Source organism: Topomyia yanbarensis, chromosome 3 (assembly GCF_030247195.1).
Source record: "Topomyia yanbarensis strain Yona2022 chromosome 3, ASM3024719v1, whole genome shotgun sequence".
Lineage (NCBI taxonomy): Eukaryota > Metazoa > Arthropoda > Insecta > Diptera > Culicidae > Topomyia > Topomyia yanbarensis.
This window is the reverse complement of record NC_080672.1, coordinates 73,145,219-73,158,154: the sequence shown is the minus strand read 5'-3', so window position 1 is coordinate 73,158,154 and position 12,936 is coordinate 73,145,219. Positions and strand designations below refer to the sequence as shown.

The window sequence follows — 12,936 nt, the reverse complement described above, 5'->3', positions numbered from 1 at the left end:
ACAATAGTTTCATCCAGCACCTCAAAATCAACAGCAAAGGACCATCAACTAGGAAGCAATTGCGAAACTCGACGGATTCGTACTCGAAGCAAAGAACTACATTTGATGACGATCATCATTGTAGCAGTTACGATGACGTGGACTTGTTCTACAACTCCGCGAAAAAGGTCACCATTCGCAATAGCAAGTCGCGCGTAAGATATACTGACGGACAACCCCTTATATTCGCTTTATTATTTTAATTTTGTTTTTCTTCTTGTAAATATATAAAAGTTCAACGGTTCCGTTAAACTAACACATAAAGCCTTGCCAAATAAACTACTTATATAGCTTGACTTAGAAGGTTCGTACAATATTCCTAATCAATATTCAAATAAGAAGTCATCTAGAGTAGGGTACGTTAGTAACTTAAGCCCCGGGGCCCGGAGCGGCTCTTGACGGCCCTGCGTATCCTCAGCGGCTTTGCGCCGCTTCGGATCCTTGTCCTCAGTTATGCGGCTGGGCCGCATCACACTGGCTTCGCCGCATGCGACATGCAAATGCAAGGGCAGTGTAATAACCGAAAAATGGTAAAGCCAAACTGACTTTTTTATTTTAATTTTCTTTAATTATCTGTACTTTTTATAAATGTGATTTAATTTTAAAATATTAATCAAGGGCAATATACTTCGGGGTTGATTTTCTGGTGAAAGGTACATTCTGAAGAATTATTTCCGGATATTGAAATTGTTAGCAGAATAGTTTTGTGTGGTAGTTATAATTTCTAGGGAAATTTCTTTGACATTATATTTTCTAGAGAATGTTTTGGCAAAAAGTTTTACAACCACGTTGGACTCCATCTGATTGTAGTAAACATCGTAAATAGAACTTTATATTTAATTTCGTGAATGATTATTCAATTGAATAAATTTGCTACAATAGCAGTAATATAATCCTGAATTGCTTAGGTATTAAAATTGTTAATTTTGCGGAGTCGTTCATTCTTCTGAGCGTGTTCATTCCTCTGTGACATACCCTTAATATTATTTAACCATTGAAATTACTTTTGATACGACGTGGCTAATTCGATGAAATGACCCATTCTGCGAAATGACCCATTCGGCGAAATGACCCATTCGGCGAAATGACTTTCGGCAAAATGACCTTCGGCGAAACGGCATTCGGCGAAATGACCTTCGGCGAAATGACCCGCCCCCGTCATTTATGCATGGCCCCTAATAGCGTTTATTCAAATTTTCATGGCGATCTGAGAACAAGAACTGAAGTTGCAGCTCTTAATAACACGCTACCTCAACGCGATTATTTCGATATCGACTTTTTTTTCTGAAAGTGACCTCACAGTGAGCAACATATTTCGGCTCACAATAGCTAGTGGTTGAACAAAGGATTTTGATTTGAACCATTATTACTAATCCTAATGCCAAAAAACAAATTAGGACTCTCAATTTCTGAAAACCGTCACCATCATTGAACTATTTTTTTCGATCTGAGGGCAATAAGTTAGAAAATTAGGTTAGAAGGTACTGGCAAATGAAATTGTGATCAAGACACAATTAGACAACTTGAAATTGTTTGGCATTTCTTTCTAGCGGTGATAGATAAAAAATGAAGCACAAAATACAATAACTTAAAAGAAAATTAACGAAAATATCTCACTTATATGAGGATTAATCTGTGAAAACATAATGTCAAAAGAAATCCAATTTAATCCAATATATTCTCCGAAGGTGCTATTGACCTCAACTTAGCCGTTTTGGTGTTAACAGTCAATTTTATGTTTTTAGTCTTATTTCTAGATATTGGGAAACGGTAAGAATCCGTCGTCCGTATTTAATGTCAAATATCTCTTTTGCTAATAGTCCGATTTTAACAAACTATAGTTCGTTCGAAAGGTAGGGTAAATGAAGTAATAAAATGTGTTTAACTATATTGTCAATTTCAAGAGTAAGTTTGACACGCTTTTAATCCACCTAACAGTGGTATGATACATTTCTTATAACTATTTCCGCTGTCTTCGGATGTTATATCGATTGAGAACATTTAGAACTTGATAATTCGTAATAGTGGCAGGACTCGGAGAATCGCTCAAATCACCATAAGACAACAACAGTGCTAGAAATCTCAAAGGCTAAACCAAATCGGTGGAAAAGGGGAAATATGGCCCATAAGATAAACATACAAACGAATTATTACTAATGCTCCGTTAAATCTAAATTCTTCAATCAGTACATTGTGTAGGGAAAACTCAATTCTGGTTATTATATATGTCATGCAGGGCCAATTTTTTTTTCTAAAGGTGACTTCTGTTCGTTCTCAGCGGTAGGACCCGTTTCTTGCCATCGAACTTTCGACGCACAAAACTCCAACGTATAGGGAAAAGCAACACAAAAACGGACTGTGATATAAATGGAAAGGAACAATGAACTATACGATCAAGTGACCGCCGCAGGCGGTGGCTGATTTAGACTGAACTGATTTTATTGCTTCATATCACATGTTCAATCTCAATTGCAGAAACGTAAATGAGTAGCGAGGGGACGACCAGAAATTGCGCTCTGCTGCAACAACTTCCCAGTAGTATCTTTGATTTGAATTATTACTGCTAATCATAATGACTCGAAACCCGTTATCATCATCATTACTGGAAATTTCTTTTTCACGGAACTTTTCGATAAATTTTCGTCACTTGCGTTAGTGTACGCGCAGAGCCGTAGCGTGCGGTTGGCCCCCGCCAAGAGCGCCAACCTTAGGGGATACTAAAGTCTTGATCTGTTTTTTAAAATAAGTGAGGTTAAGTCATGAAATTAGTCAGGATAGGAGTATCATTCTCAGGTGTACACAAAATTATTGTTTGAAAGTTGAACTGAAAAGAAAGCCAAAGCAGACAGTAAAAAGGCGCATAACTGAGACTCTTCAAAAGGCGTCTGAAGACGGTTAGTCCAGAATAAACAACAAGCAAAACAAAAACATTCGATTTCAACAAAAATAGCAAAAAATATTGCAAACTTTCTTCGCTTGTTTTCTCATTTTCATTGGAACAAGGGGAACGGAAATGTGGTCATGGCCAATAAAGCAGGCCGCCTTTTCAAAGCTGTAGCAAAGATCGTAGAGTAGGCTAGATCAATTATCATCAAGAAGCCGTACCATGACAATTGAAGTCTTCTCGATGCCGGGAGGAGTTCCGTAATACCACAAAGTTGACAGTTCCCAACCTAGGTCTAACCAATCCTGAACTAAGTTGAAATGTCACATGGTTTTTGGTGTTCCTGGAAGCGTTGGAAACTCTTTCTTCTGAATTGACCTGGTGTTGTTTGCTTCAGATTTTTGGAGGAACTTTTTCTTACTGATATATTTAACGGCCTTTCCAAAATAAATGCTCTTGCTTGTAATTAGTGCACTACTGCATGCATGATGCACGGCACAAACAACCGATCATGCAGACAATTCTTGACGAAGAATACACAAAGCAGTCTCGTCACCTGACACTAGTTTGAAGGTCAGGTGTGGTTGTCACTCAAAATCTTAGCTCACTGAAGCAAGGTGTCATTGAAACAGACAATCCCGTCCTTCAGTAGTTCCACGCATGCCAAGTTCGAATCGATAACTGCACTATCGATCTCAACTTTGCGAGCGGGCATGTAAATGCGTTAGTTCTTCATTAAAGTCTTGTCACCAGTTACGTTATTTGTTTGCTTTAGACAAAATATCACAATTCTGAGCTAATCTAGGCAAGAACTTTCGAGATATCTGGCACAGCTGAACATTTCTGTGTTTTGCAGAATATTAGAATATTTCGCGGACTATCTTTGACCCGAAAGAAGATCGGATACGGTCGAACGCAGTTTAACATGCTTGATTTTACATGGAAGCTCGTACCTTTGGCGACGAATCTTATTCGACATCCATTTTATGATCATTTGAATCAATGGAGGAGTACGCTCAATATACGGTAGAGTGCCAATATTTATGGCCTTCCTGAAATTTCAAATCGGATGTCGTGAAGCGGCGCGATCTTGTGAAAAGTTCAAAACTGTCTTTGTGGTACAAGGAATATTTTTGAAGTGAGATGGGATTTGTGTTGGGCAATGCAGTTTTTATTTTTTTTTTGTATGCCAAATGTTTTATAAATCAACAAAATGTCGAAATCTGCGTCAATTAAAAAACACAAGATTTTCGATTTTTATTTAAAATTAAAAGTACCGGAGAGGCAACTTTTGTCAAAACATTTTTTTATGAGAAGATACAAGATCGGTTGTTCATGCAGTTCTAGGACATTTAGCATAGAAACTAAATTGAGCCTGAAGCAGTCTTTTTTAAGCCCCAGTATCAACTAAAATCCAAAATTTTACAAGTTTCATAAAGGCTGTCTTAAAACTAAATTCAGGGTGGCAGTAGATTTCGACGTTTCATTACATCCTATGCCATTTAGCATAAAAAATTCGATTTAATTTTTTGAGTATTCGAAGGATCCTTTTGTGTTTTTTCACTGGTGAAAGTTTTTGTACAAACTTCTTTGTTGAGGTGCGTCCGGTTATTAATTTCGATGATCACCTGTTTTCCGTACATGCCATTGGCACTCTAATACAGTAATGATTCGCTGGTTGCACCACAGCCTCTGTCCAACTATCAAATTTGATTCCCTAGTTGGTCCGCCTAACAAATGTCAAAAACTCTCCAAAGAAGACGTTAGTAGTGTAAAAGATTGATAGATAGATTGTCAAAGTAAATTTGATATGCGATTTTGGCGTTCAGATGCTTTTTAGTTGAACAATGGTCCAACAAGTGAAGGTCCAACTAAAAAGCGACCCAATTAAAAAGTGACCAACCAGCGAATCACAACTGTATATAGTCGTCTGAATAAAGGCTCGCTCCGTCGCCTTCAAACACCTAACGTCAAGTGATTTCCTAATTATACAATAAAAGATTTGTGGCTGGAATTTATATGAAATGAACGACTGTCAAGCATGAATTAAGTAGGGAGTAGATGGGCCATTTCCATGTACACAAATTATTATTTGAAGACCGAACTGAAAAAGAAAGCCAAAGTAAACACCAAAGGGGCGCAAAACTGAGACTCGGCCAAGGGCACCAGAAGACCACGCTACGGCTCTGTGTACGCTGCTCTGAAAATCTAGCGAAATCGTCTTAGGGCACCAGCAGGTCTTATGCAGAGCAATTTGTGCGATTTACGGCGGGTTAAATTTTTAAATAATACTAAAAACTAACTTCCATTTCATAATTTTCAGTTCAGTAATTCAAGAGATCGTGCTCACCGCAAACCATAAAAAATAAATTGCGTTGTGAAGCGAAGGTCACTATTCTGTTTATTAAAAAATAAAGCTATTAAAAATTCTCAAATACTTAATAATTTTTACAACCTTATTAGAGAAATTTCGTTTTTCCAAAAATGGTTTTTCCGTGATCACCACACAGCCGATTTTCTTCAATTTTTTTTCAATTGATCGTAATTAATTTTTCTCGTACCTTCCTTTTTCATGCATAAATTTTTGTTTTGTTGATGAGGATTTTTTCATTTTTTTATGGAAAACGTGCAGGAAAAAATTATTATTTATTAAACTAATCATTGAAGTACAAGGAATACTCATATACTAATGGAATTTTTTGAGTTTTGGGATTTTGATCTATTGGTCTTTAATCGTGATCACCGAAATCCTCTTAAATAAAAACCTGTTTTAATCCACCTAGAGGTGCAATTGTGCCTTTCTCATTTCTCCAAACTATGATTTAATAGCTGGTTCGTACAATATAACATTATGAAAATGTCTTTCATTCTTATTACACTTGGTAAGTATATAAGAACAGAATGAAATTCAGCAGCAATCAATGGTATTACTGTATCTTTCATTTGAAATCAAGTTTGTAAAAATCGGGAGAGAATTCGTTGGGGAATGGGTGTGATATAAGCTTAGGAACTTGGCGGGTTCCCCGGGGGCGTCATGAACTGTCATAGGTGGCCAATGTGGTCAAAGTTGCTTTGATTGATCATTAGTGATCCAGACCCGCAAACTAGAGTAATGTTACATCAATTTTAATATGTTTTACATCATTTGAACATCATGGTGGTACCAGTTTATATGGGAATTTGCTGTGTGACCGCACTCTTCAACCCGTAACTCCGGAACCGGAAGTCGGATCAACTAAAAATTCAATAGCAGCTTATGGGAGCATTATACCTTTCATATGAAACTAAGTTTGCGAAAATCGGTTCAGCCATCTCTGAGAAAATTGTGTGAGTTTAAATGACACACACACATACACACACACATACATACATCCACACACACAGACATTTGCCGATCTCGACGAACTGAATCGAATGGTGTACGACACTCGGCCCTCCGGGCCTCCGTTAAAAAGTCGATTTTTACAGTGATTGCATAGCCTTTCTTTATATGAGAAAGGCAAAAAGGGTATCGGGAAAAATCTCTAACTCCCTCAATTATCAATATATTTTTAATAACTTATGCTTGTTTATTTCACTGTGAAATGGACTAGCAAAATACTATAAGTTTGATGAAATGAAATTATTGCTTTATGCTTTTACGTAACTTTAAACTTTCCTGACATTTTTCGCACAAAAAGGTATATAACCCCTTAAATACATTGTAAGAGTTAAATCAAAATATTGCAAACCATTTAGCGAGATATCGATTTCATTATCAATAGTAGGGCGTAAATTCACTGAATGAATACTAAAAACGAGCAAATGACATAAATGTGACACCACTTTTATTTAAAGTAAATTACATCATCAATGCGCAAAATACTTCATCGAATAGTATTAATTTAGGTTCGAAACCGATTATAATAATTATTAGCGCACATGACAGTTATGGGACTACTATTGACACTAAGAAAGCAAACGTGGCACTCACCCGAAAAATTTTCCCAGCCGCGTTTCACACCCATCGGCAGCCTTCCGGCCGTACTCTCCCCATCTAATGTTGTTGCAGTCGGTGGCGAAGTTATACACGGCCGGATACCGACTCCGTTCCGGGATAAGATTCTTCCTTACTTCGGCACCGACCGCCAGCAGTGCCGCCACACAGTAGTCCACCGGTACCGAGTGACTCGGCAGATCCGGTTCCCCCCGGGCGCAGTATATTTTGCCTTGCGTCATCGGTATGCACATACCAGCGATCCCGTTGAAATTGTCCACCCAGCCTGGAATCGGTTCCTGGTAAGAGGAAATCACGATCGGCGGTCGGAAGACGACAATCGGTAGATGGGAGTATCTCTGCTGGATCATTACTTCGGCGCACTTTTTGCTAAAGGTGTAACTGTTGGGCATTGGACCCAGTATTGCCGGGGTTAGTTTATTCTTTTCGGAGTCGCTGAGATGCCTGAAGATTCGAAGAATATTGTCATAGCCACCAAATGGAACATCGTCGAAGATTCGTTCCTCTATGTGGGATCGATCGCAGTTTGAGTAGAACGTTGACACGTGAACGATCGACCGAACTTGATGCATTTGAGTGACCATATCGAAAAGTTTTCGCGAACAGTTCACGTTCGTATCCAGAGCAGATTCAATGTGTTCATTGAATTTCACCGACGCCATCACGTTAAACACAATAGTGACCTCGGACAGAAGCAGTTCGCGATCACGATCACTTATAATTTTGTCCTGCTGGAAATTGGTGTCGATCGCGATCACTTTCGAAAACACACTCGCTGGCGTTGGATTATTGTTTCTTACTACATGGAAGATCGGTTCCTGTAGTATCTCCTTCAGGCGGTCTTTGGATTTCACATTTTTCTTTTCACGTAACAACAGATAGATTTTCTTCACCTCAAAGCACCGCAGTAATTTTTCAATAAGAACTTTTCCGATAAATCCCGTTCCGCCGGTGATAAGGACAACCGAATCCTTGTAGAAGTTTTCCACACTTGAATCGGATGAGGTGCAGCTTACGATCATTTTTAAATCTCCCATACTTCTTCCAATGGTGCGGGGATATTCAAATACTGCACAGTCACTTTTTCAACATTGCGAATTTCCGCACTAGTAACTTAACCAAGGTTTGTGATCACGTCCGTTGATGTCCAGTTCCGTGCAAAGACTAACCGTGCAGAAAACTGAGTCAGAATAAAGTCACACACGCTGCTCGTTCTTGTTCACTTGAACTTCCGAAACTAGCTGATAGGTAGCTGATCGAGCGGGAAAAAAATATCCTCTTGAAGATTGTCCACACTCATCCGAGTCGGAGAACGTACCACCTTGTACCGTGCCGAACAACCAGTGCCAAATGGGGATTAGAATTTTAAGATATTTGCTTATATTTTGCGGGCCGGCCAGTCTCGATGGTCGCCCTCGTTGGCAGGATCAGTGCAAATTATTGGTAGCGTGACAGCTTGAGCGTAGACTGAGTTGGTTATGATCGCGGGGTGGTGCGATGGCGATGTGGTGGAATCATTTGGGGCGTGCGGTTTATTTATGAACAGGGGCTATTATTAAGGAGCGGAAAACAAGTGGTGGATTTTTTTTGCGCCACTGCGAATACCACGGCGTATCAGAATAAAGAATGGATAGGAAACAATGAAAGTAATAGGTTTTCGATTTTGCATGCCTTTTTTGCCTTGTTGATGTTGACGGAACGGCAAAGTATTATTAATACTGGGTCATCCAGTTGTAGCATGATTCCAATATACTATAGGTTACTTGTATAGATATGGTCACTTCTGGGTCTTCAGTTTGATGAATACAGTTTTTGTAGACTTTTCATCGATCAAACCTAATATTTAAATAAACATTTAAGATATCTCATAATGTTCCAGATTATTGCTATTAAGGACATCAAAGAAAAATACACAAATTCAAAAAACAAAAAAAAAATAGGACTTAAAATACAAATTCTACTCAGAATCCTCAATGGATTGTAAAATTAATCAATAATAATTTTAGCAATACAACGCTTTAAAGGTAGGGTTTCGAATTTTCCGATAAATTCAATACATTTGAAATGATAGATTCCTGGGATTCATTTTGAACTAAAAAAAAAATAAAAAAACTCAAATGTCCAGAAGGCGAGGATTCATTGACGATTTTTGGATTTCGTTGCGATAAATTTAATGGAATAATAAATTGATATATTCAGTAGTTTAGATTCTATATTTGCAGTTCTGGACTATAAGTTCCCCATATTATACCCATGACCTTAAAGTTAAAACCTCTATAATTGAAATAAAAAATATTCCCTGAATCAAGAAAATTACAAGCAACATTTCTTTAAGGATATACAATGCACTGGAACCTCCATTTATTGAGCAGGCTTCACAAGTAGATAATTAAAATGGATGTTTGACGCCATTCTGAGATCCAAGATGGCGACTTCCGGTTGAACAATATTCTCGATAACCTTAACAATATGGGTAGTTATGGAGTGGGTGTGACAATTATATAATGGGAATGGATGTTTAGCGTCATTGGGAACCATGAAGGTATTTTATAATTGACTTGACGAGTAGATGATGGAAATCGATGAGTGACCTCATTTTGAAAGCCAAGATAGCGACTTCTGTTTGAGCAAAATTTTCCTTATACAGCGCTATTCGAAAAAATAGCGGCCTTAATAGTTTTTCTTTTTGTAGAATACTCCCATACGTTCCACCCTCCAATAACATTTTGTGTTTTTTTTGTAAGTGACGTATAGCATGAAGAGTAAAACGCGGCGCACATAGTGGTCATTTCGGAAGAAAGTCGATATAAAGCTGTTCGCAAAAATAGCAGCGCTACTACAAAAGGTTTTCAATGAGTCACATACCTTTTTGTACGAAAAATGTCAAGAATTCAAAAGGCATGAACCAATGATTTTAGTTCATCAAACTTTCGATGCTCTACACGACAACATTGACATTAGTTCGCGTAGTGCTTCTGATTTTCGATAACAGAAGGGGGTCAGGTTTACCCAACGGTCGGTTTTGCCCCACCTTATCCTATTAAAAAAATCTCATCAGCAAAATAAAAATTTATGCATAAAAAGGGATCTTTAAGGTACGAAAAAAATTATTTACTATCAATTGAAAAGAAAATCGGTTGACTGGTTTTTCGGCAATCGTGATCACGGAAAAACCATTTTTGGAATAACGGTATTTACAGATATTCGAGTTTATAATTCCTAGTTGCCTTTGCGCTTGGTAGACAAAAAGAGATAGAGAACCTACATAAACCGGAAGTCGCCATGTTGGATTGTGAAATGGCTTCTGACATCGATTTCCGTCGTCTACTCGTCAGCCACAATCCGAAAATTTAATTTTCAAAATGGCTTCCTCTATCGATTTCTGTCATGTACTCGTCAACCCAATTCTAAAATATCCAGGAATGCAAGTTTGAAGGTATCCAACACTGCATTACCGCTCTACTGCCCAATCCCGTTTTTTTGATTACGGGAAATTCTTTGTAGAATATTCTAAATACGATTGAATATTATCACTACTAAGCGGAACTCTTCACAACTTTTCCTCCAATCATTCGAGTACATTGTTTGCTCCTTCAAAGTAAAGCAAAGTAAAGCAAAGCAAAGCAAAGCAAAGCAAAGCAAAACAAAGCAGAGCAAAGCAAAGCGAAGCAAAGCAAAGCAAAGCAAAGCAAAGCAAAGCAAAGCAAAGCAAAGCAAAGCAAAGCAAAGCAAAGCAAAGCAAAGCAAAGCAAAGCAAAGCAAAGCAAAGCAAAGCAAAGCAAAGCAAAGCAAAGCAAAGCAAAGCAAAGCAAAGCAAAGCAAAGCAAAGCAAAGCAAAGCAAAGCAAAGCAAAGCAAAGCAAAGCAAAGCAAAGCAAAGCAAAGCAAAGCAAAGCAAAGCAAAGCAAAGCAAAGCAAAGCAAAGCAAAGCAAAGCAAAGCAAAGCAAAGCAAAGCAAAGCAAAGCAAAGCAAAGCAAAGCAAAGCAAAGCAAAGCAAAGCAAAGCAAAGCAAAGCAAAGCAAAGCAAAGCAAAGCAAAGCAAAGCAAAGCAAAGCAAAGCAAAGCAAAGCAAAGCAAAGCAAAGCAAAGCAAAGCAAAGCAAAGCAAAGCAAAGCAAAGCAAAGCAAAGCAAAGCAAAGCAAAGCAAAGCAAAGCAAAGCAAAGCAAAGCAAAGCAAAGCAAAGCAAAGCAAAGCAAAGCAAAGCAAAGCAAAGCAAAGCAAAGCAAAGCAAAGCAAAGCAAAGCAAAGCAAAGCAAAGCAAAGCGAAGCAAAGCAAAGCAAAGCAAAGCAAAGCAAGGCAAGGCAAAGCAAAGCAAAGCAAGGCAAAGCAAACCAAACCAAACCAAACCAAAGCAAAGCAAGGCAAAGCAAAGTAGAACAAAGTAAAGCAATGCAATGCAAAGCAAAGCAAAGCAGATTAAAGCAAAGCAAAGTAAATCAAAGCGTGGCGAAACAAAGCAAAACTCTGATACTACACTCGGTAGTGGAGCTTGACCTTCTTTTTCAATAGACTTTTCAGCCGATTCTTAGTGAACAGGACACTGCATGGCTAATGTTACGTTTTTACTGGCACTCAGAATTCTTCCTGATTGGGATATACGACGACTGGCTTATGAGATCCACTCCATACCATCTGAACCGCCAAGCCAGGACTTTTAAATTATTGTGTTAAATTTATTCGGTGTTGTAAATTTAAAATTTAAGGAATATAAGAAAAAAAAATATTTTAAGTATAGCAGTGAATTTTGGTAAAAAATTCGCGCCTAAACTTTTATAAGAAAATTGTTGAGTTGCGAACTGGTACTAGTACACTGTAGCTGTAGAATTCTGTAGAGTCCTTACTTGAAATTATAATTATTATTAGAAAATTACGACCCGACCGATATCCTATCGCGCTTCAATAAAAAGAGATATTTTGAAAGTTTTTGGGAATTTGAAATATGTCAATGAATGTCCATATAGGTTGGATACAAATTTTACTCCATAAGATGTCCGCTCATTTATTTGAACACTATTTGACGCTGAATGCCGGTTAATTGTAATTGACATCTTCCCTTATTTGTAACATGAGCTCCTATATATTCGTTCGTTGATATCATAGTTAAATGAGCATGTTCTATTCGATGAACACACTTGTGCACTGTGTTTATCACTGAAATGATACTACTAAATTAACAATATATCATCAGTGACGGCTGCAGCAATGGGAATGTAAGATAAAACGTGCCTTGCGGGTAACGTTTGCCCTTATGATTGGAGGCAAGTGAAGGTCACAATCATCAAATTCTTTTCAAAATCATCAAAAACAACCTCCGACCACTACTCGTATCGGCCAATCGGATGGCTGTTATTTTGGCCCTATTAGATACACTGATAGAATATATTCGTAAATTGCTAGGAATTAGATTCGTACAGAAAATTTTCATAAAATATACGATTTTTTCGTACATATAATGAATCGTTCGTAGTTCTATTGAAACACTTTTATTTATCATTATGATTGTTTAGTGAAAACCACGAAACGACTTTCGTTGGCTTATTACGAAATGGCTTCATTAGGCAAACGAATTGTTCGCTGCTATATACGAAAGTCTTTATAATATTTACGAGCACCATTCGTCAAACCGTCAACGTCAAAGGAGTTTCAATAGAATATGGAGTCATTGTTGCTATTCGTCAGATAATTGTTGATCACCACGACAGTCTTGGTCTGACTATTTAGTAACCGTATCCGTGTCCGCCGGTTTCAGGAAGATTTCCTAAACTTCTTTCGCTTCCATTTGATCCAGAATCCGGAGCAGTACGGATTCAGTTGAGCCATCGTGAACTGCTCGTTGGTTTTGAATGAATAAGTTAGTTTTTCTCTGCGGGAGCAATGTCAAAATAATATGCTATTAAATACGAAAAATTCTCTTAGATGAACGAAAAGAATTCATGCGACCAACGAGATTGTTCGTAATATACACAAATGTTTATTAAAATAAACAAAACATTTCGTTTCATTCACGAAAAATA

The 12,936-nt window shown here is 37.8% G+C and overlaps 1 protein-coding gene across 1 annotated transcript; it reads right to left on the bottom strand.

The window, feature by feature from the left end:
• Positions 1–6,892: 6,892 nt before the first annotated feature.
• LOC131686994 (fatty acyl-CoA reductase wat-like) lies at positions 6,893–7,977 on the bottom strand. Its single transcript, XM_058971030.1, has one exon. It carries the CDS (start codon positions 7,955–7,957, stop codon positions 6,893–6,895), a length of 1,065 nt encoding a protein of 354 aa, XP_058827013.1. The 5' UTR covers positions 7,958–7,977.
• Positions 7,978–12,936: the final 4,959 nt, after the last annotated feature.